The following is a 26,543-nucleotide window of genomic DNA, read 5'->3' on the forward strand; positions in this document are numbered from 1 at the left end:
GAATTGGCTTGCGTCACTTAGCAATTATGTTGACTCATAATTGGCGTTCGTCTTTTAAGATTGGCATGCTCAAAGTTTTACTCATTCAGTTTTTCCCAGTAGCGTTGTCGGTCATATTTTTGCTTGTGTATGCGAAGTGCAACTTCGCCTCTGTGTTTAAATGTTTGATGACAAGGCTGTTAGGACAGTTTTCATTTGGAATTTTTTTCTACGATGAAATTCTAGTTACGGTTGTTTTTTAATGACGCTTGAATAAAATTAACGTTGATTATTAGGCTAATTGTAGTGGTGTTTTTCTGTCTCATAAGATCTTTTTTTTCCGAAAAATGTTTAAAACTCGATAGAAAATTGTTTTTATTTGTTGTTAAAATATTTTATGCTTTGCAGCTTATCTGGCGTTACAATTTTAGAGTATCTTGTAAACCGTCGTTGATTACACTTGCGAGAAAAAGGGTCTTGTAATCGGGCACAAGACTTGTTTTCTCGTTAACAACTTTAAAAAATCTTCAACTTGCATTGTTATTGTATCTTAACAACTTTCAGCTTCGTTCTCACTTTTCATAAAGGAAAGGCTGTCGCCTTTGGGCCATAGGGTTTGGGTTTCGAGTCCCGGCCATTCCTTTTTAAAAAAATGTATTCATTTGAATCTTTTTTTTTTGGTAAACATTGATTTGCCGCTCTTTTTTGTCTGCTCAACTTTGGTCGGCTTAGGTGCCACATCTGTGATTTTGCTGTACTGTAAGCAACTTGCTTTGTAGTTGCAATTGTAAGTGTTGCCACCTCATTGTTCTTGCTACATCACGGATTTTTCTTGTGCTGCAAGCTTATTTCATTGTAGTTGCAAATCATCAGGAGGGACATAAAATCCATCTTTTTCGGCTGAACTTGTGTCCGCTCAAAGATTGTCGGCTAATTTTCCTCTTCGTAGTTTTGGCTCCGTTGCGTTGCCACTGGTGGTTTTTTCTTGTGCTGTTAGCAAATTTACCTATAGTTGCAAATGTTGTTCATTGTACTTTCTGGGGTGACTTAAAACTCTTAAAAGATTTTTTAATCATTTTTTCCGGCTCAACTTGGGTCTTCTCAAAGATTGACGGCTTAGTTTTCACTTCATAAGTTTTTTCCGTTGCTAATTTCATATGCAAATATCTGGATTGTTTTTTATTTTTTCTCGACTTATTTTTCTCATGTTTGTGTTGTATCGCAAGTGGTGCGAAGCTCGGCTTCACCTCTGTGTATAAAAACTGAATTAAATTTTTTGTGTATAATTGTATGATATTAGCTTAATGATTTGATTTCTTTGAGAAATACGTATTTCTTATTATTCGATTGGCTAATAAATCTACTTATGAATCTCGTCCTTTTCTCAATACGAACTTTTATTTTTAAACAGAAAATGTTCACCATTTTGGTTTTAGCTCATAAGTGTGCGAGTTGTCTGGTTGTTCCCATGGACATCACAAACTACGAATCACATGCGAAGTGTCTGCAACAAGTTGTGGACCAGCACGGCAAAGTAGGTACAAAACCTCAATCTGAATTAATTGAGAATAGCCAAATATTCATAATTGTTGAACGGTGATTATTTAAAAGTATGTTCGTATGATTTGCTTCATGCTCAAAACAGGCGATGTAATGTTAAATTGTCGTAGACGCCAAAAGTTAAAGAGAACATTTGCTCGGGGCGCTCATTTCTGGAAGGCAAGCAACTTGAATTAACAGTATCTTTGACAATCGGCAAGAACCCTAGCAAGTTTTTTTTTAATAAACTGCAAGTTTTTTTTAAATAAACTTCATATGCTTTAGCAAGATTTTTTTTTACAGACCATTGGCAAGAACTGTTCATGTTCCATTTGCAGACGATAATCAAGAACCATTAATAGATTATTAACAAGAATAATTAACAGACCCTTAGCAAAACTACACAACCTTAACAGACCACACTACAAAATAGTCCGGAAAGGCTTAAACGTTTTCACGCCCAAATTTGCATGTTTTTATTTTTCGTGTGAAACTAGATTTTTTGAAGGGCTATCCGAATTCGGTTCCAACTTAACGGAAAGTTAATGTGCGCAAACAGCCAAACTGCAAATGGTATGAATAAACATGAATTGCAACTAATTTCAGAAGTGGAGTTCATGTTTAAAATTCCCAGCGGAACAAACAAAAACCCGTTAATCGTACTTTCTGAAATTGGGTTAGTTTTATCCGAAATTTTCAACGATAAAAGGCTATGAGACTTCAAAAACCTTCACACTATTCTTTTTGATTAAAATGAAAAGTTAATGTATCTTCAAAAATTGTTTTTTTTTTAATTTGCTTGAATTCGTTAACTTTTCTTCCAACAGTCGGTTGGCTATGCTATGTCGATTTGTTTAATTTGTTTTTTTTTTCTGTGTCAGATTGATGTGTTGGTGAACAACGCGGGAGTGTATCAACAGGGCTTCGTGTTAGACACAGACTTGAGTGTGATGCGGAGAGTTGTGGAAGTGGATTTCATGGGCCATGTCTCCCTCTCCAAACTGACAGCAGAACACATGAGACAAACTAACACTAAGGGACTCGTGTCCTTCAACGCCAGTGTCGCCACTATGAGTGAGTGAGCACAACCATCGGATATTCTTGTTGTTCAGACAACTCCCTATCCACCCCCCTCCCACCTACCCCATTCGCCCATGTGGTACCTAGTAACGAAACTCCGCACCTCTAAAACGGACAAATGCAACAGTGAAGCTGATACAAATTTTGTACCATGCAACGAATAGCCCCTTAGCAATGGAGAAATAGTCAACAACATCCCAATTAAACTAAATTTAAACGTAGAAATAATCCTATTTGTTGACAGTTTTTTATTTGGTATTTCTTAGCTCAACTTGCTGGTTTATGAGAGCAGTCATTTAGTTTTGGAATTTTGTATTTGGTCTTCCAAATGTGAAGTGTTTGGTGTTAATGATAGTGAAGGTTGAAGTCATTAACCGAGAGTTTGAATGTATCTTTTTTGCACTTCAGCTGGGATTTAAAATGTTCTTATATCTAGATGGTTTTATTAATTGATTGATTGATTGGTAGGTACTCCGCACATGGGAATATATTCGGCCTCCAAAGCAGCATTGAAAGTAAGAATAAGTAACCTGTCTTTGTGTGACCTTGGGTTCACTTGGCTGTTTTTTCACTACTTGATTCTCATACTTTTAATAGATCCATTTGATGTCTTCGCGAACGTTCTTATTATTGTTGGCGCCATTTTCTTCTATTTTTAAAAGCTTGTAGTTAGCACACCGGTTATCAACTCAGATTATGTCGTTTTTTTTCAGGTTTTCTTTTTGTTGATTTTTTGACGAGCGAATTTGGGACAATTTTTTTTCGGTCTGCTTATTTTTTTTTTTCATTTGATTGCTTGTTATTTTAGCAAATTCAAATTTGTTTAATTCTTCAGTAGGCAGAGGGTTAATGACTGTTCCTGGAACGGCAATGGTCCTAGTTTCGAATAAGGCCATGCCCTGTTTTATTTTTCAAACTCAAAAATAATCAGTTTAAAACAATTGACTATTGCTTGTCTGATTACGTTTTGTCGGCGTAGTTCACATCGCGGAGTGTTCTTGTGCTGCAAGCAGTTTTCATTGCAGCTGCAAGTGCTTTTGATTTACTTTCCCTATTTGTTGATCGAATACATCTGACTTTGTATATTTCCCTCAATTTTTTCCGCTTTAAAGCTTTATTCGGCTTATGTTTTATCGGCTTTGTGGTCTGATTTTGCGTTGTTTGAAGAGAACATACTTTCGGAACTTATTTTACGCCGGGTCATTTGTTTACTGGACGTGTTTGCCTCAGATTGAGGCTCATTCGAGACAAACATTGAAATGTTTTGTTATTTGGGTTTTTGAGAGTAATGAACGTAGTGAGTACTATTATATTGGTCTTAGTGATTTTTTTTGTTTTGTTTTTCCAGGAAAAAATCTTCACGCTCAATTTTGATTTTTCGGGGTTTTACATTTGTTTTTGTTTCAGTTCATTTCATTTCTTTAGTTAAAAAGAAGGCAAACTCCACTATCGAACAGCGGAAATGTAAAGGTTACGAAAAACGTGATCGATTTCTAAGTTCGAAAATTCAAATTAATTATCAGATTTCCCAGCAAAATAAAAGCTTTACCTATTGATCCAGTTTTCTCAAATTGGGCTAATTTTATCAAAAAAAGTGTCAATAATAAATTGTTCTACGAATTCTTAGAGACCATCTTCGAAAGTAAAAATTTTGAAGTTTTTCAAAAAACCGTCAAATTTGTTTCGTTTTCTTGCGTTCATTACTGTCACTTGGCGTTATTTTCGACCTTAATCTGTTATCATGTCCCGAGTATCTCTTAAGCAGATAACCAGAATGAGGACAAAGTTTAGAGCCGGGGAGACCCAGTGTACTTATTTGACGATCAATTTGAGATATTACTCGGCTGTGTTTTACGACACAGCAAGTACCATTATTTTTTGAAGTATCAGTTTTGTTTGAAATTATTCAGATTAAATGAATGTAGTGAAGAATTTTTTTAATAGTTCGTGATGATTTTTCTTCATGACAAAGCCTTTGTTTGTTTATGCTCAAAGTGGATAGGGTAGCGGTCGTGAAGTGGTTATGTCTCCGCCTATCAATCGAAAGGTGGGATGTTCGAGGCCCACCATGATCCGTGCTTATTGCTTGAGGGTGAGGCAACATTACCCCGCTCAGAAAAATAACATGAATGTCAATGAATGTATGAATGTCAATTTGAGTTAGGGGCACCAAGGTCTCTTGTAGATAAACCAATTTCGGATTTTATTGCGACTTGACTTTTGACTTCTTTTTAAGTTCAGTTAATTTCTTTTGTGAAATTGTTGGCAAACTCCACTATCGAATAGCAAAAGTGTACAAGTCACAAAAAACGTGATCGACTTCTAGTTTCGAAAGTGGAATTTAATTTTCAGATTTCCCAGCGGAAAAAAAATTACCTTTTGATCCAGTTTTTTCAAATTGGGTTATTTTCATCAAAAAAGTGTCAATCATTAATTGTTCTCAAATATAGAAGAGCTTCAAGGCCATATATCTGTTTTTTTTTTGCGTTCCTCGACTTTTTTCAGCTGTCTGTTGGCTGTTTTAAATACCAGTTTTGTTGAAAAGTCGTAATTGATAATATATTTTTAAACAAATTTCGCTGAAAGATTTTTTTTTTTTCTACTGAAGGCATGCTGTTGGAGGAACATCCTTATCAGGCTTACTGGGTAGTTGCAATTTATAGTGGTTTTTATTGGCTCTTTTTATTGAGTACTTACCTTAATGTCAACTTTCAAAAATGAACGAAAGCATGAACGAAGTAGTACGAACGAAAGTTTCAAATGGTAGAAAGCTAAGAGGGGAGGGGGACAGCAAAACATCCCGCTTGTGAGATTGGTTGTTTCCTTTTCACTCACCTGCAGTTTTTTAACAGTAAAAAATTGGTTCATAAACTGCGATTTTTTTGAAAATTAACAAACTGACTAATTGACACTTGACAAAAATATGGAGTATTTATATTTAGCATTGTAAAAATCACGGGAAAAAGTCGTGCAATTGATCTGATATCAAGTTGTCTGATGGTGTTTCAGGAAATAAGTATGTTACTTTGTTCGTTTCAGTGTTTCGCTGACAGTGTGCGCGCAGAGTGGTTCGAGTATGGCATTGAAGTGCAGGTGTTCCGCATTGGGCCAGTCTCCACCTCACTGGCCGAGAGATCCCTCATGACCAAGGAAAACCAGGTAACACAACTACTAATGTGCACCAGTCAGTTGCAGTTCCTATCTTAGCGAATATCTTGTCGCGGTCCATTTGGAACCAGCACAATCTTTGATTTTCGTCCCAAATGGTTTGGAATTATTGATGTTTGACTAACAAGCGAAGGAGGCGGGAGGGGTTTGGAGGGCGAAATAGATGACCTCCCCCACAGTTGGTCCTGCGTTGAGTGAGAAAACTAGTCTTCTAATTGGTTATTGTTTGCACTTGCGAAACGAAAGTATTAGTACGAACCTTCTTTTTTTGGTGGCTCTTTTGAATCGGTAGGCTGCGGTAGCAGTATAGTATCATATGGCTTTGACATTTGATTAATAAAATGTTAACACAGCTGATGCATTTAAAAGTTAATTGTTTCAAACAGCAGTACAATGATGAAAAGCTCGATTTAAGAAATTTTCCAACTCAATGCATCTCGCAATTTTTTTTGAACTGGATAATTTATTCATGATATGGCTTTATGCTTTCCAATTTATTACATGCAAAATTGTGTCTTTTTGTATTTGGTGCCCCGTTTGCGGAATCGAATTGGCAATTTATTAGCATATGTAGCTTGGTTATTAGTGGCTAGTTTTTGGGGAATTTAAGCATCCCCAAAATAAGTGGTTATGTGTGAGACTCAATGTTGCAAGGTCGCACTTTCGAAGTCTACTTGTAGGCGAGTTTACTAATTCGAGGCTTGTTTCTATTTTTTTTCTTATTTCGTTTGATATAGCTGCGTTTTGGTCGTGTTCTCACAATTGTTTCGAAGCTCAGCTTCACCTCTATACTGAATTTGACCATCCATCAACAGCCTGAGGGGTCTTGTGCACTAAACGGCCCAAAATAAGTATTTTTACATCTTGATTTTAAGTCAATGAGGTTCAATCTGATTAGTTAATTAGCCAGTCAAATGCAAAAAACATGGTTCGGCATTTAAGTTAAAAAAATTTGGTCGAAATGATAAAATTATTGGCCGAAATGACCAAAACGATAGAACTGTTTTTGCGTTGAAACCATTTTACCAAAGTTTTTTTCGTTTGGGTATATTTTCACAAAAAACACGAAATTAATATTATTTGACTAAGATTCACCTTTTCAGTATATTCGATCAATAGTTTTTTTTGTGCTGGAACAGTTGATTGACATGCCTGACCATGTTGCTTGAATTTGATTGGCTAATATTAGCCAATCAAATTCTGCCGCATTATTTTTAGCTAAAAGATATAAAGATTTTGATTTTGGGCCGTTTTGTGCATAAGACCTAGCCTGAGTAGCAAAGTTACGAACTTTAATATGTATGGCAATTTTTTCTCTCTAAACTTTAGAAAGAAACGTTCTTTTAACCAAATTTAAATTGCATGAATTATTTAATATAACTGGAGTAGCCCTCATTTTTTGTTTTTGCCACGTCGTTTGTTTTCCAGAGTACAATTTGTCGGAAAAAAACTTAAAGAAAACAAGACTGCTCGTATCAGGGCAATGGCTTGATTGTTCCGACTGCCCATTAACTGGTCTTGAATAGTTTTTGGTTAATGAAACATTGACTTATTATAGATTTTAGGCTGATAATATGAAATTTTAACTGTTAAAATTTTAGTCATCTGTGGAATTAAAAAGATCAATTAGCTTGCCTTAGCTCAATTTGGAACGATTTTGCCACGCGTAAATAATGCGCTTTTCACTTTCGCAAAGTAAAAAAACGAGCATAGTGGTGAGCTCGGCAATTCGGAGAACACGAAGATATAGGGAGCGATCCCTTGAGACATTCTTTGAAAATTGATCTGAATAATAAAAAACAATACCTCGAGTATATATATTCCTTACTTTTTTTGAAAGTCGGAACAAACAACAAAGCTTCAAAACTTCAGCTCTACAATAGCTCTGACTATATGAAATTTACTCGTGCGAGCTCGAGAAACTTTTCATAGTGAGATCAATTCAATTTTTTGCGGGGGGGGGGGGGGGGGGGGATGTCTCTCGCTAGAAGGATCCAATGCACAAATTAGGTTTTTATGAACTGTTGGCTTTGATTGGTTTTAAACTTCGAGCAGTTTGTTTTTCTAGGGAATCCATTCCTAGATAATAGATTCCAGATTTTTCGGTCAATAAGAAGGTAAGATAAATGGAGCTTTACTTTCAAAAGTGGTGAAATGATAATTTACTTGAAATAACATTGAAATGAAAGTTATTTGAACAAATTGGAAGCAGTTTAGCGACAAAGACCTACACTTAGATCTAAGTAAGATTACCAACGACGGAAATCAAATCAAATTTAGCCGATTCATGTGAATTTTGAACATTCATTTGTCTACATGTTTGTAGTTACTTTTCACTTCAAATCTTTGCTTAAGATTTAGGCTTTCAATTTAAGTGAATCCGCAAGCTTCGTTGTTGTTTGATGTGCTGTCTGAGGTTATATTATGTGCTCCAACATTTCATGGTCTTCTAGGATCCTTCTAACTGCCAAGGGCGTCCGGCTCTGAACCGCTTCATATCAAGTACGGTACCCGTGAAAGCATGGTCATTTGGTTGCTAGCTTGACCTTTTTGATGTAATAAATCATAATATTAGGGGCGTATGTTAGGTAATTGAGTTCAAAAGTAGCCAAAGCATAGGTATGTGATAAATCCATGAGTTGGCAATTATTTTATCAAAAAATAAAAACATGAATTTGCAATTTGTTTTTAATCAATAAAAAGTTTCAAGTCATTTCCCCCCTGTTGTGACCTGTTTCCACTTGTGGGGATGAGGTAAATGAATGCTGATATGTTTAAATGCATGATTTATGGAGTTAATTGATCAATTTTTAAGGTTGGCGGTGAGAAAAGTGTGGAAAACTTCAGCAAGAACTACAACCCCATGACCAGTAAGAGGTGTGCTGAGTTGATGGCAGTAGCTCTGGCCAACAGGGTTCCAGAGGCTTGGATCGTGCACAAATTGATGGTTGTGGTGGCCTATATGTACGAGTATGCACCACACACATCCAGATGGTGGGCCATTTTTTCAAGTATAGCCTCTACGTTTACATGATAGTAGACACGTAATTGTTTTAAATTCATTCAACGGTGTAAATGTCTTCCAAGAAAAATAAGTTCCTGAGCGCTCTCTCTGTTGTCTGTTTTCGCGGTTTGATTTTGACTGTTTTTCAGTCTCGCTTTTCAAGTTTTTTTTAGATGGAGATCAATTTGCGATAAGTTCAGGGTTGGTTCCAGGATTTTCTCGAGGGGGGGTTGGCAGATTTTCAAGCAAAGTTCATTTTTTAGGTCTACCAAATTGTTTTTCTGAGCTCTCCTGAATCACTATAAAGACCTAATTTTTACCAAATTTTTTGCACCGCAGGAAAATTTTTGAAAAAACAAGGCCAGTGAACGCGTTTTTGGACCTTTTTAGGAAAACTTTGACCCTAAAATTGTGTTTTTTCGGAGCGTGCTCCTTTGCAAAACTAGTGTATGTTGGCACCAAAGTGTTGTAACCGCTAAATGCGTGATTTGTGCACACAGTGAAGGTAGTTTCATGTTACGAGTCCACTTTTTTCTTACCCCAACTCACATAAAAGAGTGCTCATTTCGGTGGTACTTCTGCTCCATAGCTTTGACAGTTTTATAGCGGGTGTTCGATGCGATTTATTGGTGGCTAGTATTTAGCTATCTCAAGAGCAGCTGACGGAAATGAAGAAGGTTCGACTCGTAGTCGGCAGCTCGGCGGTTCAATTCAAGCAGATGGCAAACTCCTCATTTTTCAAATTCTTTTTATGCTTTTCCTAATTTCTATTTTGTTTGCCTTAATGGAGCTACTGCTTCCGTTTTCTCGCTTTTGTGAATCTTCTATGCGAACGCTGTTTAGAATAAAGAGGAAACTGTTCAAAATTTTTACTATATTAGCTACGCCAAGCTTCATTGCAGCGAGGCAATGTTAAAATCGTACTTCTTTCAAAGTTGATAAGATGCTAATTGTGAGGGAAAACGAGCGTCGAAAAAGCAATTTTTTGGTCAAAACTTTCCAAAAAGTGCCCGAAACGTCTTTTTTTTGCGTTTTTTTTGTAAGTTGTAAGTTTTGTGAGAGCTCAGAAAATTTTTGATTGTCTAATAATACGAGCGATTTAGTAGCATATTTTTTCTCAGCTTTATTAGAACGCCGGGTATTAACATTTGGATATTGTGTAACTCTATAAAGCATCTAAGGCAGTTAGATAAAACATGAAAAAGACACAAATGATTCGTAATCCAGAGGCTAGCGGTTCGAACCCCATAGTCGATGTGCTATTTTTGTGCTTATTGATTTGTTCAATAGTAAAGCTTCCTTCTTCCATTTTATCTGTAATTGCAAAGTGAATCTTCACCTCTGCGTGGAAGGTTGCTGCCAATACTAAAAGAGTATGATCTTTTTGAATAGTTCTTTCTGCCTCTCAGAAAACAGTGTCATCCGATAAACTGGTCTGAAGTCTAAACATACCCGAATGGCTTAATTTCCTCAAGTTCGAGTAAAGTGTTTTATAATACTTTCATGTAGTTGTTTTCTTTTCAAAAGGTCCAAAATTCAGTGGTTCAACCTGCTTTTTTTTTAAACTATCATTCAAATTTGCGGAATCTAAAAACATCCGAATATGAATAAAAAAATTATTGACAGTGGTCGAGAAAATTTTGAATTGAATATTGAAGCAACATAATATTTGCTGGTGAAGAGTCGATAAACGTACTTCAGACTCTTAGATAAATGCTGATGGTTTTTTTTAGATTTGAAGGCCTGACGGGATCTAAAAGCAATCGGATTTGTCACATTTCTGACATCTGATTCATCTGACAAAGTCATTGTTTTTCAGCCGATAGTCCCATGTGATTGGAATTTCTTAAATCAAATGATCAACTCCCCGAGAAATTGATCAAAATCAATGCAAGCTAGCCTCAAGAACCGGTAATGTCCTTGAGACATATTGCACTTTTTTGGATGTCATACTTAATCAAATCTGAACCAAGTTAGAGAGAAAAAACAATTAAAATAGGGTATCATCCCCTATTTGAGTATGTTAAAACATGGGTAGGTGGGGGCTAGATCCTACACCGAACCGGTCGACCTTATGTCTAGCATTTGTCTTAGACTGCTCGGCCATCTGTTCTTGCTTATAGACAATTTTAGTCCAATCACCTTCAAGTTAGTCTTTATTCACTTTCACGCTACTTGAGCGTGAACATTTTGATTGTTTCACACTTAGCTGCGTTGGAATTAGAATTTACTTCGGGGATTTTTCCGTAATCAACTGTTCTTGCAAACCTATGATAAATTATTCTTGTTTTATTCTTGAAACACTTCTAACTTGGTCTTGAGGAAAAGCACGCGCCTTCTGAACTTTTACTTTTTTACGCGCTTTGATTTTTGTTTCTAAAGTTCATTTCCTTTTTTTTGTTAAAAGGAAAACGAACTCCGCTATCGAACAGCAAAAGTTAAAAGGTCACGATCGATCGACTTCTAGTTTCCAAAGTGGAATTTGTTTTTGAGATCTCTCAGCGGAATAAAAAATTTACTGATCAATCCATTTTTCTTTGGTTTAATTGCTTTAATTTTATCAAAAAAGTGTCAATCATAATTTGTTAATTTGTTCTGAAAATTCAAAAGGATTTAAGAGCATTTATTTTCTTAAATGAAATTCGAAAATAGAGATTTTTTGTTTACTTGCGAACATTGACTTTTTCTAACTGTCTGTTGGTAGGGTGACAATTCGTAACAGGCGACGATTCGTAACAAGCGACAATTCGTTACAAGCGACAATTCGTAACAAGACATTGGAAAGTAGAATGCGCTTGCTCCGCTGCGCTTACATCCGGCACGAGAGGAATTTTGCGCGTGAATCAGTGTTCCCCGCCTAACCTACTGTTACGAATTGTCGCATGTTACGAATTGTCTCCTGTTACGAATTATCGCCTCACGCTGTCTGTTGGCTATGTTTTTGTTGAAGGCCTTAAAAATTCAAATTTTTAAAATTTGGATCTAAAAATTTTCTGACATTTTGTTTTCGGCTCAACTGTTGTCTAATATAGCATTTTGGCTTAGCTGCCGCTGGATAAAGGATTTGGAATGCTCATTCAACAGCGGTGTCTGCGTTTTCCGCTTGTTTTTTTTTGTAAATTGAAAGTATCATTGGAGGCAATTGTTTGATTTTTTTTTAGATTTTGCTTTTTGTGTAATTAATGTGGATTCCGTCTCATTTTCTGTCTGCTAGCTTACAATACTGTTTTGTGTTGCATCGCAAGTTTTGCGAAGATTTACTTTGCCTCTGTGTAGAACAAAGTTAATTCTAAAAAGAGGTAACATTTATATTACGCTGTTCATGTATCATTTGAAAAAAATTATACACACTACACAAAAAAAATAAGTGCATGCAAAAAATGGCATTTGCAAATGTACCAATTGTTTAAAGCTGTACCGAAAAAAGGGTAGTTTGTGAATATAAAGTCACAATGACAACTTTGATTCTTTACAGAAATTTCTTTGTCCGTGTTTAGGCTGTTTGGAAGGCGGATTGCGGCGAACATGAAGAAAGCGGACGAACGTCTCAAGAAAGATTGAAGTTACTACAGTGTTATGCATTATTATGGCCTACATTTCATTGATCAACCCTGAGTGCACAGAATAATTTTTTCTGTTTCCTGGTTTTTTTCTGCCTCGACCTATCGAATTTTTTTCTCAAGTTAAATGCAGCGGAACAAGCGTTTGCTATTTGCCAATAACTCCAAAGTGTGAAATGAATTAAGAATAAGAAAAGTACAAATCTAGAGGTCAAAAACAATATAAAACTTTGGTGACAGAACAAATTTAATTTAGAGGCCGAATATTAGTGGCTTGTTGCACATTTATTCTGATGACTCGTGATTTCTACCAGAAATGAACTTGTAAATTTATTAATGAATCATTTATATCAGATGATTTTATTGTATACTAGTACAGCGCAAAGAGTAGAGCTATAAATAAAGATGTGAAAGTGATAAGTATTACAAAAAGCACTCAAGATGGTATTTCCGGAGCGTATTCATTACATTAATTAGATCCTATCATCGTTTCAGGAATAGCCAGTTGCGAGATGATCGGTTTTGTTTCAGTTGCCAGATGATGGGTTCTAAATTAAGTAATCGCTGATTTAACATTGATGCTTTGTATGACGAAGATGATGATTTCATATTAGTCGGTGCCATTCACAGCACAGATAACTTTAGCGGAATTCGACAATTAGGGCACTTGAAAAACTTCAGATAGTCAATGAGTTGGCACAGTTTGTGTGATAGTCTAACAGAAGGGTAGTTTGACACAATAACCAAAGTCAATCAGTGGAACATATAGTATCTATAGTGATGCCGCCCCCTCCACCCCCTCCCCCAGGCGGTCCTCCGCCGCCTCCCCCTCCGGGCCCCAAGGCAGCTTCCGGTCCCCCGAAGGTGAACAAAAACGATGCAAACGCGAGGGGTGCCCTTCTCAGCTCCATTCAGAAGGGAACGGGGCTAAAGAAAGTGCCGAAAGATCAAATCAGCGACAGAAGTGCAGTGGATCCTGCAGGAGCGAAGCCGGCTGGAGGCGCCTCTGCACCTGGCGGCGGCAGAGCAGGTATGGTCGTTCAAACCTTAGTTTTAGTATGCCGTGTTTGTGTTTGTCCGCGTCAAATAGGCCGAACAAACGAGCTGTTCGGGTCTTAATGAACAACAGCCGTCATGCTCCTGTGTAAGACAGGGGAGCGGTGGTGAAGTGGTTACGTCTCCGCCTCTCAATCGAAAGGTCGGATGTTCGAGGCCCACCATGATCCGTGCTCGTTGATTGAGGGTGAAGCAACATTACCCAGCCCAGAAAAATACCAAAAAAATTGCATTTAGTTCTTAATCAGGGGCACAACAGCGGTTAGTCGTCATGAGCTGCACAATTCGTATGTTGGTCCTTTCCCTCGTGGATAAATGGTTTGAAATCTTAAATCGATATGTTTTTGATATTTTCTGGTTTGAGTCATGTTTTTTCACCCTCAAACAACGAGCATGAGTTTTCGCGGGGCTCGAATCAATGGCCGTTCGCTGGAGACACGGAAACATTAGCCTCTACACTGCCGCTTTCTTTATATATGATCGGATCTGTCTCCATTTAACTTACTACTCCCATTGTAGGAGGACATAACGGCACTAGATTATTCCCTGATCCGATTAGTAGTTTAAGCACCCTGTTTTATTAACTGACTCCCAATGGTAGTCTTTTGTCCTGTTTAGCTGCTAGTGGGGGAGGAGGAGGAGGTAACAGAGACCCCCCAAGTACGGGAGGAGGAGGAGGAATGATGGGATTCGATCCACGCGCAGGTGAGATACAGCGACAGAAGACACTGTGACACTTATGAACACTTCAAAAAGCCTAGTTTTTAGCATAAGATCTGAATAAGCATTTAGAATAAGATAAGAATAGGCATTTAGAATAAGATCAGAATAAGCATTAGAATAAGATCAGAATAAGCATTAGAATAAGATCAGACTAAGCATTTAGTAAAAGATCAATCATCAATCAGATTAAGCATAACTAGAAAATAAAAAAAAAATTTAAAAGCCTGGTATAAAATTTTTATTCAAAAATTGATTCTTTCTTAAACATTGTAGAGTCAGTGAATGGAAGCGTGATATATATTTAAGTGAGAAATCGAGTCACTTTAAAAGCATTTTTTAACGACCCAACAGAATTTTACGCTATTTAGGTGGTTTTTCGTTTTGTCTCAGGAACAAGTCCCAAAACTTGTTCACACTGAAATTTCAATTTTACTATTTTGACCTTCGGTTTCTTTTTATGTTCACTTCAAATTACTTTGCTGAGTGAAAAGTAAATTACGCTTTTGGATAGCAAAGTTGTAAATTGCGGAAGAAAATGGTCTTGACTTGTAGTATTAAGCAGTGAAAGGAAGAATTTGTGAACTACCAGCCGAATAAAAATGGTCCTTTTGATCCAGTTTTTACACGAGCGTAGCGTACTGCGATAGTACGATGCAACTTTTTTTCCGAACCTAAGTCGCAAATAAAAGTGCTTTTGGTGGCAATTTTGAGTTAGTAGGCTGTATTAGTAGTATATTAACATGCGCTTTGAAGTTTGATTAGTTCTCAGATTACACAATTAATGCGTTTTTTAATTCCTCAATTGAACCGAAAAAGCTATTTGTTTCATACATCAGCATAATACTTAAAATCTTTTTTCAAAATATGCTTACTCTATAAACTTCGTGAAATATTCGAAATGCATAATATATACGAAGTTTGGTTTAATACATTCTAATTTTTACATGCAAAGTTTTCTTCGAACAAAATAAACAATAAACAAAGATTTTCCGGTGTCAAGGAAATTGGTTTGAAATTTTACAATTTTAGTATGGTTGCGAGCGAGTAGGTCTATTTTTGTTTTCCAGCGAGTAGGTTGTTTTTTGTTTTCCACGCAAAATCAGGTACCGTAATTAATCATCGGAATGAATCAAGTGGTAATCTATTATCTATTATATATTTAAATGCGGGCTTCACTATCTCGCCATGTTTAAGCTTTTTCAACGTATTATTTTTGCATGTTTAATCTATATCGTATATTGCAATGGTTAAGAATTTTTTTTCGATTTTCCAATTTGATTTTAGTGGTTATTTTACCGAGTTTAAATTAAGCAGCCAATACCGAATTAGGGGTTGCGAATTTGGCCTTCAATTTTGAATGCCCGAATCATTTTAGTTAACAAGATAAGACGATTTTTGAGATCTTTTCATAAATTTTCAGAAATTTCAAATAACAAAATAATTTAAAAAACTTGAAGTTCCCAACCCGGTAGTTGGGTACTGTTAGAGTACTATCAAGGATTGCGAATCTTGCCTGCAAATATGACTGCTCAATTCTTTGTAGTTTTCGAGATATGACGTTTTTTGTGATTTTTTCAAAAATTTTCAGAAAACTTAAATTATTATTATTTTTTGAAAATCTGAAGTTCCAAATTCTGTAATTAGGGCCTGTCAGAGTACTCTCAAAGATTGCGAATCTTGCCTCCAAGTATGACTGCTCAATTCTTTGTAGTTTTCGAGATATGATGTTTTTGTGATTTTTTCAAAAATTTTCAGAAAACTTCAATCATTGATTTATGAAAATCTGAAATTCCCAACCCTGTAGTTGGGTACTGTTAGAGTACTATCAAAAGTTTCGAATCGTGCCTCCAAGTATGACTGCTCAATTCTTTGTAGTTTTCGAGATATGATGTTTTTGTGATTTTTTCAAAAATTTTCAGAAAACTTCAATCATTATGATTTTTAAAAGTCTGAAATTCCCAACCCTGTACTTGGGTACTGTCAGAGTACTATCAAACATTGCGAATCTTGCCTCCAAGTCTGACTGCTCATTTTATTGTAGTTTTCGAGATATGGCGTTTTTTTGTGATTTTTTCAAAAATTTTCAGAAAACTTCAATGATTACAATTTTTTAAAAATTTTAAATTCCCAAACCTGTAGTTGGGCATTCTCAGAGTACTATCAGGGATTGCGAATCTTGCGTCCAATTATGACTGCTCAAATCCTTGTAGTTTTCGAGATATGACGATTTTTGTGGTTTTTCAAAAAATTTTCAGAAAACTTATAATAATTTTTTTTCGCAAAATCTGAAATTCTCAACCCTGTAGTTGGGTCCTGTCAGAGTACTCTCAATGATTGCGAATCTTGCCTCCAAGTATGACTGCTCAATTCTCTGTAGTTCTCGAGATACGATGTTTTTGTGATTTTTTCGAAAATTTTCAGAAAACTTCAATTATGATTTTTTCAAAAATCTGAATTTCCCAACCCTGTAGTTGGGTATTCTCAGAGTACTATCAAGGATTGCGAATCTTGCGTCCAATTATGGCTGCTCAAATCATTGTAGTTTTCGAGATATGACGATTTTTGTGATTTTTTCAAAAATTTTCAGAAAACTCAAATTATGATTATTTTTTAAAAATCTGAAGTTCCCAACCCTGTAGTTAGGTCCTGTTAGAGTACTATCAAGGATTGCGAATCTTGCCTCCAAGTATGATTGCTCAATTCTTTTCGAGTTGTGACGTTTTTTGTGATTTTTTCAAAATTTTCGGAAAGTTTAAATTAATTATTTTTCAAAATTTGAAATTCCCAACGCTATAGTTCGGTGTTGGCAGGTTACTCTAAAGTGTTGCAAATCTTGCCACATGCGACTGCTAAACGCGACTTCTCAAATGCTTTTAGTTTCCGGGATGTGGCGTTTTTTGTTTTTTTTGAAAGTTTCTCGAATTTATTTACAAAGAAATTCAAAAAATTTGAAACTACTAGCTTGATGAAGATACAACCTTATTGTCAGCGTACACCCAGGCGTCTCAAATCTTGCCTCTTAATATGAATGCTCAAGTCCTTTTAGTTTCCGAGATAAGACTTTTTTTAAATTTTTTTTTCGGGAAATTTCTCGAGAGGCCCATTAAGTTTTCGAGATGACGCTTTTAAAATGGGAATAAAAAAAATTTAAAAGTTCGAAATTACCAACCCTGTAATTGGGTGCAGTCAGAGTACACTAAAAGTTTGCAGATGTTGTTTCCAATATATGCGGTTTTTCATGAGTTGTCGGAAAATTTCGAAGCACCGGAGGTGCGTTAAACGCTAGTTCATATTAAAGCCTTTTCGGTCGTAAATAGAAGGACGTTTAAAAATATGTCTGAAGCGATGAACAAGTTATTATATAGGGCGCGATGACTTTTTTTAATGAAGTTTTTGTTAATGACTTTTTAAAGTTTGTTCAGTCTCAAATTTATTTTTTCGCAGTTTGACTTTTGATTTCTTTTCAAGTTCAGTTCTTTTTCTTTGTCAAAAGGAAGGCAAACTCCACTATCGACCTGCAAAAGTGTAAAGATCACAAAAAAACGAGACCGACTTCTGTTTCGAAAGTTCAATTTGGGGTTTACAAGTCAAATTGGGTTAATTTAATCATCAAAAAATTTTCAATCAAAAATACTTTTAGAATTGATTAAGGCCATCTATTTTTGCTTTGAAGTTCGAAAATTGAAGTTTTTTCAAAAAAAGTTTAGTTATTTTTTTTGTTTACTTGCGTTCATTGACTTTTTTTAAAAGTGTCTGTTGGCTATGTTCTTAGTGTTGAGAAAAACAGGCTTTAAATTTCGCTTTCCCGTCTAACTTTGAGAAAGTATCCGAAGCGAGAAATGTTTTCATCGTAATTCTACTTTAAACTCAATGTTACTTCTCTTATTATTTCTCATTTTTGCAGTTTTTCATCTAATTCAGTCAGCCTTCACAAAACAGCTACTGTTAAATGATCAAAAATTGAAAAAAAATTGTTTCTTCTTTTTAATTTTTTCAAAGTTTTTAGACAAGTGTGATGGGAAAATTCATGCATAGTAAACAGCATTCCTTGTGTTTTTGTTTTGGATTTTATTTTTGTCGAGCGAAACCAACATCAAAGCCTCAGAATGTAACCAATGGAAGGTTCTGAGATTTATGAAATTGGTTTTGTCCAACATAATTTTTTTTAATTAGTTGGTATTTCATTTTTCAGTGTCAGCTGACACTTATTGCGACATTGCAGTTTTTCCTGCTTGTTTCAGGAAAACGTCTTGAATTTTGGTCATAACTTTTACGGATTAGTCTATTTTTTTTTCATTGATTAAGTTAAGTTTGATGGTTCATTTTTGCGTTCAAATCAAATTTATTTGCTAAAAAGAAAAATAATGCTCTTCACTTAAGAAGAGGAAACGACGCGAAAAAGCGTGAAAGTCTTCTCAGTTTAGAAAGTGGAATTTGATTATTATCTTTCCAGTGGATTTTTTTTTCATTTTTATCCAGTTATCTCAAATAGGGTAAACTTTAGCATAAAATTGTCAATGATAAGTGTCAAGAGCTTCAATGTCATAGTTTTCTTGGAAATTCGAAATTGAAAATAAACAATTTTACTTGCGAACCTTCTTTTTTTTCCAACCTAAATCGCAAAATTGGTGCGGTACGGCAATAATGGTGGGACATCTTTACAGCTTTTTGATAGCATGTGGTTTGACATTCGAATAATAATAAATTGACACAGTTGATGCATTTTTATTTTATCAAATGAGCCGAAAAAAGCTATTTGTTTCAAAAACATCACAATAATATAAACTCGATTTCAAAAATTTTCTAACTCAATATATCACAATTTTTTTGAAATGCTTAATTTATACATAATGTGGCTTTATTCCTTGGGATTTGTTACATGCAAAAATAGTGTGGATGCTTTCAGTTTGTTATATTCCAAATTATTAATTGCAAAATTGACTATTTGTATTTGGTGCTGAGTCGCATTGGCAATTTTTTTGCATATGTAGCTGCTTTATTCGTGACTAGTATTTGTCGGTTGTTAATTTGTTAGCATATGTAGCTGCTTTATTCGTGACTAGCGTTTGTAGCTTGAGTGGCTGAAGGGATAGTGCATGAGAATAAAAATCTCTTGATTGCAGTAGGTCGCAGATTCGAATCCTTCACGTTGCCGAGTTTTGCTAATTCGAGGCCCATTTCTACTTTTTTTTTAGTTAACTTGATAGAGTTGCTTTTTGGTCTGTGTCAGAATGTTAATCAGTAATTTTTTTCTGTTTTCCGGAGTGCATCGACTCTTTTCCAAATGTCTGATGGCTATGTTTTATGCTACTGACTTCGGGGTCTTCAAGTAACGTCTTATATCAGTTGTGCGTTTTTGAATATGTTTTGTATAGAAAGTGATGCGAAGCTTCGCCCTTTTGTTATAAAGTATTTCCAACTACAGTCCATTTATTTAGTTTTGGCGGGATTGAAAAAGACAGAAGGAAAAGTGTCTACGGGAAGGGTCGCCTCTCCCAAGCCTCCTCCCACAACCCCACCTGCTGCTAACCCAGTGACAAGCCCATCTGTAAGAGTGACGACACCAAACACGCAACCATCACCACCTGTGCCATCGCCCTTTGCGCCTAACGTGAACCCCTCCGCCCCTAGACCAAGTCCACCTCAAGAAGACAGATCGAGGCCAAACCAAACCAGGCCGCAAGTGCCAATTACGCGACCTCCGATATCCCACAGACCAGCGCCTCCGCCAGTGCCTTCAATACCTAGTCAGCCCCCACCCGTCAGGGTACAGCCGCATCCGGGAGGTGCAGGTGGCCCATCGGCCAGACAGCCGCCTGCAGTGCCACCCCCTATGAGACCCCCTCTCATGAGGCCAAATCGACCACCGCCCCCTCCAATCACACCCCCTGTTTCACACCCACCAAGTAAGCTCATATATATACATACACACATTGACACGGTGTACGTCAACCGTACAACTTCTCTCCCCCATGAGTGACTTACTGTTGATTATCCTCTCAAAAAGTATTAGTTTTTGAAAGATGATTTTCTATAAAGTTTTTATTTTTTTTTTACTACTGGTCACTAAATGAAATATTTATTAATTTATTTTAAAAGTTAGAGTTTAATTTCGACTCAAATTAGCTTTTTTGAAGCCATATTTCTAAATCACCTGAATTGATTTGAGCAGCGATATTGTACGGTTGATCAAACATTAGAAATTATTGAAAGCCAAAAAAAAGATTAATATGTAATTTGTGCTATACGAAATATTAGTGAATTAATCATTATATCAACAAAGCGGATAGACGAAGGAAATATTTGGATTTCTATTGACTGTCTGCAACTGCGATAAAACATAAAAAACCGACAATCTAAACTTTGTTCACAGTGTCTCAACGAGCGCCGCAGCCGATACCAAGTCGGGTTGCTCCTCAAGCCCCAAATGCGAGAGGGAGGACGCCTCCGCCGCCACCATCACACCCGGCACCTCCCATTCCAAACGGAACAGACTTCCACAACCGCAATGGCTCTTCCACCGGGTAAGGGTCTGCAATCATCAGCTTCAACACTAGTGTTATTTTAACACCAGTTTCTTATACTCAAGGGTGTTTCGCAAGTTCGTTTAAAAACAGTCCGTTTCATGTTAGTCGTCAATCGGGAAGCAATTCAGTTTAACTAACCTCATTAACTGATCTGAAATTAAGGAAATGCGTGTTTAAGTTATACATGGTGTCTGTAATAGTTGAGTAAAAACATGAGCACCTTGATCAGGGATCCCTTCAGGGATTTGACCCCCTGGCCACCCAAAGGGATCCTATTTGGTACTATTTTGCGACATCCAATCCTAGCTAACCAACTCTTGAAAATTTATAAAGCGCCTTCCCTTACAGAGTATACTAATTTTGAGACGTTTTTTTATAATCTCCCAACCCCCCCCCCCCCTTCGCTGTCTCGAGGAAATCTTAAATCCGCCCATGACCTTGATATATTAATAATGAGAACTTAGGACCAGCTGTTTTGCTTATTTTCGGGGAGTTGCAAACCAACTAGATGCACACACTCAGTGTTTGAAAATTTGAAAAGTACACTCTTACAAGAATGATTTGAAGGACCTTACTTAAGGCTTAACTTCATAATCGAATCCTCATGCTAATTATTAAACTGAATTTATGGTTATGTATTCTGCGTTTTGCCTCCATATAACATTCATTATCAACCACGTTTTGTTTAGACGCAAGCTGAGTAATATTCCGCCTCAATCAATGGGTGAGTCATGAATTTGAATTTATTTTATTTTTTTGAGTGCTAATGACGAATTGACTGATCATTTATTTAGGTCGGTTGGTTTTTGTTCCGACCATTTTCAGTTTTTTTTTCGTTTTCAACGCACAATGAGGTACCACAAATAATAAAATATTTCCACAATTCGGAATGATTCGAGTGATAGATCATATTGAAGCCTTTGTGTCGTAATTCGAACGACTTTGAACAATTTTCAAAAAGTTTTCCCGGTGTTGAGAAAAACCGATTCGAAACTTAGTTGTAGTGTAATTTAGAGTAAGGCGAGCGAGTAAGGTCTTACAAATGAAAATTTTAGTCAAGTAGTGAAAACTTAGTTTTAATCTAGAAGAATTCGTTTTGGAAGAATCAGTTAGCGCTTCTTTGGCAATTAAAAGATTTTAAACAGGATTTCGAAAAAACTGTTAAGCGCGAAAAATTTCTAAAATGCTTTCATTTTTTTTCTCGCAGAAAGCAGACAAATTTTGTCTATAATTCCTAATTCACTAACATTTTACGTGTTCTTATAGCCTTTATCGCACCGCAAACAAAAACCTCACTAATTCGAAAAAAAGACAACATATTCTGTGCATAGGAACATCCTTGTTTTTGGTTTTTTGAATCAACGTAAAGGACGCAGTGAAGACTTATATAGGTCTTGGTGATTTTTTAAGTGAAAAGTTTTAAACTACAGATGTGCACTCATACATATTAATGAGTTCAATATATATTCATCTGCTGAAAGTTAGGTAAATTGAACTCTGCAAATACGAACGTGGAAATGGCGCGCAAAAACGCGAAATACTTCTAGTTTCGAAATGGAATTTACTTTTGAGGTAAATTGAACTCTTCAAATACGATCGTCGAAATAACGCGCAAAAACGCGAAATACTTCTAGTTTTGAAATGGAATTTGGTTTTGAGGTTTTCCAGCGGAAAAACATTTATCTATTTATCCAGTTTTCTCAATTTGAGTTAATTTTTCAAAAAAGTTTCAATCATAACTTCGTCTTGAAATCAAGTGTTAGTCAATGCTATCTGTTTTTGCTTTAAAATTCGAAATTAAAAAAAATGTTCTTCCTCTTATCCAGCTGTCAGTTGGCTATCTTTTTCCAATTTAATTTTTTGACATTTGCTAAAAGGAAAGCAAATTACGCTCTTCATTAACACAAGTGCAATTGGCGCGAAAAAGCTCGAATTGTTTTTCAACAGTTGGCAAAATTAAGCAAGTTTAGATATTCGCTCTCTGAAATGTCTATTTTCAAGAAAAGTTTAGTTTTCTAGAAAAGTTCATTTTTTACACGGACAGAGCAATTAATCCGGGAAAGTATCAATATTTGGTTTCAAATTCTAGTTTAAGTTTCAGAAATTCTATCGGAATGAAAAATTTACCCAGTTTGTCTAAGGATGTTAGTTCTATGAAGAACGTAGCCATCATAAAAGATTCTTGAAGCTCGATGAGCTTCAATGTCTTTTTTGAAATCCGTATGTGGAAAAAATCTTAATCAAAATTCTTTGTGCATTGGCACTGTTTCGTTGGCTTTGTTCATTTTTTTGGCTGATACTGGACACATTTGCTAACTTCAGAAGACTTTATAAAACATTAATTATTGTATAAAACAAAGAAAATTTGGTATGAAGCTTGTGATTTGGTAGGATTAAATTTAAAATAATTAAGTTTGAAATCTAAACTGTTCTGTACTGCGATAGATTCGGTGCTACCCGACAACACAATAGACGAGTTTGAGAGGCGCTTCAGGTGGGTGGACGACTTTCCCCCTCCTCCCCCCTTCAAAGATATCAAGAAGAGCTATCCCTCCAAAAGTTCACAGAGTAAGTAACTTCATCATCATCAGCATCATCGTTGTTATGATAGAATTAGTATCAACCTTGTCGTTGTTTTTTTATTGCCCGTTTTTAGTACGTATAGAAGTCTTTGGTTTATCTCTTGGGTATATTTTCTGCAGCAGAACATAGAGTTTCAACTTCGAACCGAGCAATCATCATTCTGCTTTACGTCATCGTGGTTGCTTTTCAAAAGTCCGTTTCAAGTTGTCGATTGGGACATGATTCGAAATGCATAAACTCAAAGCTGATGTCCTTCCTATAGCAAAAACATTTATGACTGAAACAAGCGAGGGTTTTCCTTTATTACGTAATATCGCAGTAGCATTTCTATAAACGCTTGACTGTATCATATTTTGACTATGAGTTCCATTAGCTCGACTTAGACCCTTGAACTAAGTGAACTTTGTTATGGTACTATGCGTAAAAACGCAGAAGTGTCGTTTTATTACAAGAATGCAACTGATATTGAACCAATGATCTGATATTTTTTTAAAGTAGATTGATGAAATTCGATTTTTTTTTTGAAAATTCGAATTGTGGCCAATATGGCTTTGCGAATAGCAAAGCACAGCACTTGCCCTATTTTGCGTTGTCTTGTAACTATAATTGCGCGGAAAAAAACCCGATCTATGACTTAGTTCTTTCTAACTTTGTGAATGTTAATATAATCATATCTTATTTTCAAACAAAGTACGAGCGGTGCAGCTCGCCTGAACTATTAGCTATCTTAAAAATATTTTAGATTTTTCAAAATATTCTAGTTATAAAAAATTTGCAATCCTATGTGTTTTCTAAAATCATTTATTCAACAGATCAAAAATAATGAAAATTGATGCGGAAAATTTGATTTTGTTTCAGATAAACCTCCTTCGCAGCGGCCGGCGATTCCTCCGCCTGCTGCACCAGGGTCTTAAACGAACTAGTCTGGGCAACCGATTTAAACTGTCGACCGCAAACTATCGAGAAAAGGCTGCAGAATTAATTATACACTGGCAGAAAATGTTGACATATCCTTATCCTTTACGAATTGGCCAAAATATATGATGTGTGGAACCCACCTCCGAACTAAACCCACGCGATTAGAATAAAAACTAGTTCGGTGATGTCATCAAAAGTATCATTTGTTGCTTTGTTTGGACAACTGAAGTGACGACGATACGATCAAAATGGATGGTACTGAAGCGAAGAGAAACAATACACATCCGCTGTCTACTTTCTCCTACTCTGTTCTTCTATCTCTTCATCTCAATTTCAGTGGCAGAAGAGACATTGGTGTCTGCAAACGAACAATGTACATCAGATCAGCATAAATAATAACAAGAGCACTACACAATTGAACAAATAAATGCAAACATGAACTTACATATACAATAAACACCACCAGCCCCTTTCTCTCTGTCGACGACATTTCTTTCTTTTTTAATGCAATTGTTGTTTTGACTGAAGATATCATTTTGTTAAATTTCAATTCGAATCAATCAAATTTAATTATATTACTATAATAGAGATTTATTTTCAAATTTGTTTCGTTTCTGATGGTCGAGATAAGAAAGCAAAATTTAATAGTGTGTTAATAGGATCTTAAAATGGAGTCTTGCATTGAAAATGTCAAAAATTCTGAAATCGACTTGATTGCGGTGCCTCCGCCGCCAGCGCCACCTCCCCCACCCCCTGTTCCGAACAATCATGGGTGTCAGGGGTATCGGAACAAGAAAGTTCCTACGAAAGTGCAACAGGATCAAGGGGAGAGTTTGTTCACACCCGAGGAGTTAGAACAGCTCGAAATTCGTCCCTCTGTGCGAGACATGCGAAAGTTGTGGACAATGGGAACAATGAACACGACTGCTGTTAAGCCAGCTAAAAACGCACCCAGTAAGTAACCGATGGCAGGAAAGTGTTCCTGTTATCTGTTGCATTTCTCTGCATAAGCATTAAATTTACAACCTCAGGGATTCGACCCCCTGACTGCCCAAAAGGTCCCCCCGTTGGTACTATTTTAAGACCTATTTTGAGCTGACTGGCCCTAAACTTAAATTTCTAAGGAGCCTTACATACTAATTTTTAGGGGGAGCGTGCATCAAAAAAACGCTATTTTCGGTCAAAACTTTCCAAAAACTGCCTATAAACGCGTTTTTTGGCCGTGTTTTCCAAAAACCGCCTGCAGCGCAGAACATTTTCTCAAAATAGGGTCTTTTGGTGATGTGGAAGAGCTCGGAAAATCTATTTGGTAGTCCTAAAAAGTCTAGAAGTCGATTTTTTGTATCTTGTTAACTGTTTCCACCCTATTTTGATTTTCAGAAATTCAACTTTGGCTGTCACATTTTCAATATCTTAGAAAGTTTTCAGAAAATATATTTAATTAATTTTTTTTATGTAGGTACTATATGAATAGTAGCTTATACAAATACGAACGCGCGAAAATAAAAACATTTTTGAAGTGCATATTTTATAAAGAAATGTATGTCAAAAATAATACATGCATAGGGGGGGGGGGATAGTTAACAAGGTCCAAAAGGGGGGAAATAGTTAACAAGGTCCAAAAGGGGGAAATAGTTAACAAGATGCAATTTTTTTAAAGAAAATTCGTTCATTGCAGTTTCCATGTTTCTTTTTGGCCCGAAATTTTCAAATAGATTTCTTGCTCTAAGATGTGATGGAACCGTTTGTCAATGTAAAAATGTTCTTGATCCCCTCCCGCTGTTTTTAGGTCAATTTAAATTTTAAAGCTAAATCTTTACTAAGTATCCTGGAGTAACCTTATTGGATAGATCCAGTTCTTTTTTAATCAATTTCACTTCGTAATTTTCTAAGCAAAAATTGTTTTTTTAGCAAGCTATCAATTAGTCAGGTATCAAATATCTTTCACAAACTCAAAGTTGAAAAGTCAAAAATGAAATACTGACCAAAAATAATTTCGCCTTCATGAAACAGTGGCACCAAATTGAAAATCGACCATTTTTTCAGCTTCAGTGCTTAATAAAGTTTCAGGAACCTTGGTCATAGGGCGCGTTTTAAAATTGTTGCCAGGAGAGGAGGCCTTTAGCAATTAATTGCAAATGAAACGTAGAAGTCGAAAAGTAGAACATTGCAAATTTTTTGTTCCTCTTTTCGCCACAATCTTTTGACCAAATCTAAAAAACCAAATTTATAACAATCAAATATTTTGATCCATCCGTTGAGGAAATAAAGAGCAGCCTAGTGTTACTTACGAACCCACGTTTGAATAGGTACTGTTAGATAAAAACAAATATCCGTTAACAATTTTGTAGGGATATAAATAGTTGAGGACACCTCCTAAATTTCCAAAGCCAGTAATACGATTTT

The 26,543-nt window shown here is 36.0% G+C and overlaps 2 protein-coding genes across 2 annotated transcripts in view; both read left to right on the forward strand.

Moving 5' to 3' along the window:
- LOC134840672 (dehydrogenase/reductase SDR family member 7-like) overlaps positions 1 to 12,440 on the forward strand; it is a 37,558-nt gene extending 25,118 nt beyond the window's left edge. Inside the window, exons 4-9 of the mRNA XM_063856639.1 lie at positions 1,416 to 1,513; positions 2,400 to 2,592; positions 3,067 to 3,113; positions 5,638 to 5,757; positions 8,582 to 8,760; positions 12,268 to 12,440. Coding sequence (XP_063712709.1) covers positions 1,416 to 1,513; positions 2,400 to 2,592; positions 3,067 to 3,113; positions 5,638 to 5,757; positions 8,582 to 8,760; positions 12,268 to 12,331 — 701 coding nt within the window. The 3' untranslated portion in view covers positions 12,332 to 12,440. The remainder of the gene's footprint in view (positions 1 to 1,415; positions 1,514 to 2,399; positions 2,593 to 3,066; positions 3,114 to 5,637; positions 5,758 to 8,581; positions 8,761 to 12,267) is intronic.
- Positions 12,441 to 12,843: 403 nt separating this feature from the next.
- Positions 12,844 to 24,720, forward strand: LOC134840671 (WAS/WASL-interacting protein family member 3-like). Its single transcript, XM_063856638.1, has 7 exons — positions 12,844 to 13,360; positions 14,005 to 14,091; positions 19,548 to 20,015; positions 20,483 to 20,633; positions 21,326 to 21,360; positions 23,082 to 23,204; positions 24,078 to 24,720. Exons 1-7 carry the CDS (start codon positions 13,111 to 13,113, stop codon positions 24,131 to 24,133), a joined length of 1,170 nt encoding a protein of 389 aa, XP_063712708.1. The 5' UTR covers positions 12,844 to 13,110; the 3' UTR covers positions 24,134 to 24,720.
- The last annotated feature ends 1,823 nt before the right edge of the window (positions 24,721 to 26,543 follow it).

The sequence above is a fragment of the Symsagittifera roscoffensis genome, chromosome 2 (assembly GCF_963678635.1).
Source record: "Symsagittifera roscoffensis chromosome 2, txSymRosc1.1, whole genome shotgun sequence".
NCBI lineage: Eukaryota > Metazoa > Xenacoelomorpha > Acoela > Convolutidae > Symsagittifera > Symsagittifera roscoffensis.

Coding starts and splice junctions, on each gene's coding strand:
- LOC134840671 (XM_063856638.1), top strand. CDS start 13,111: ATGCCGCCCCCTCCACCCCCTCCCCCAGGCGGTCCTCCGCCGCCTCCC. Junction 14,092..19,547: donor GGGATTCGATCCACGCGCAG/GTGAGATACAGC, acceptor CCATTTATTTAG/TTTTGGCGGGATTGAAAAAG. Junction 21,361..23,081: donor TATTCCGCCTCAATCAATGG/GTGAGTCATGAA, acceptor GTACTGCGATAG/ATTCGGTGCTACCCGACAAC.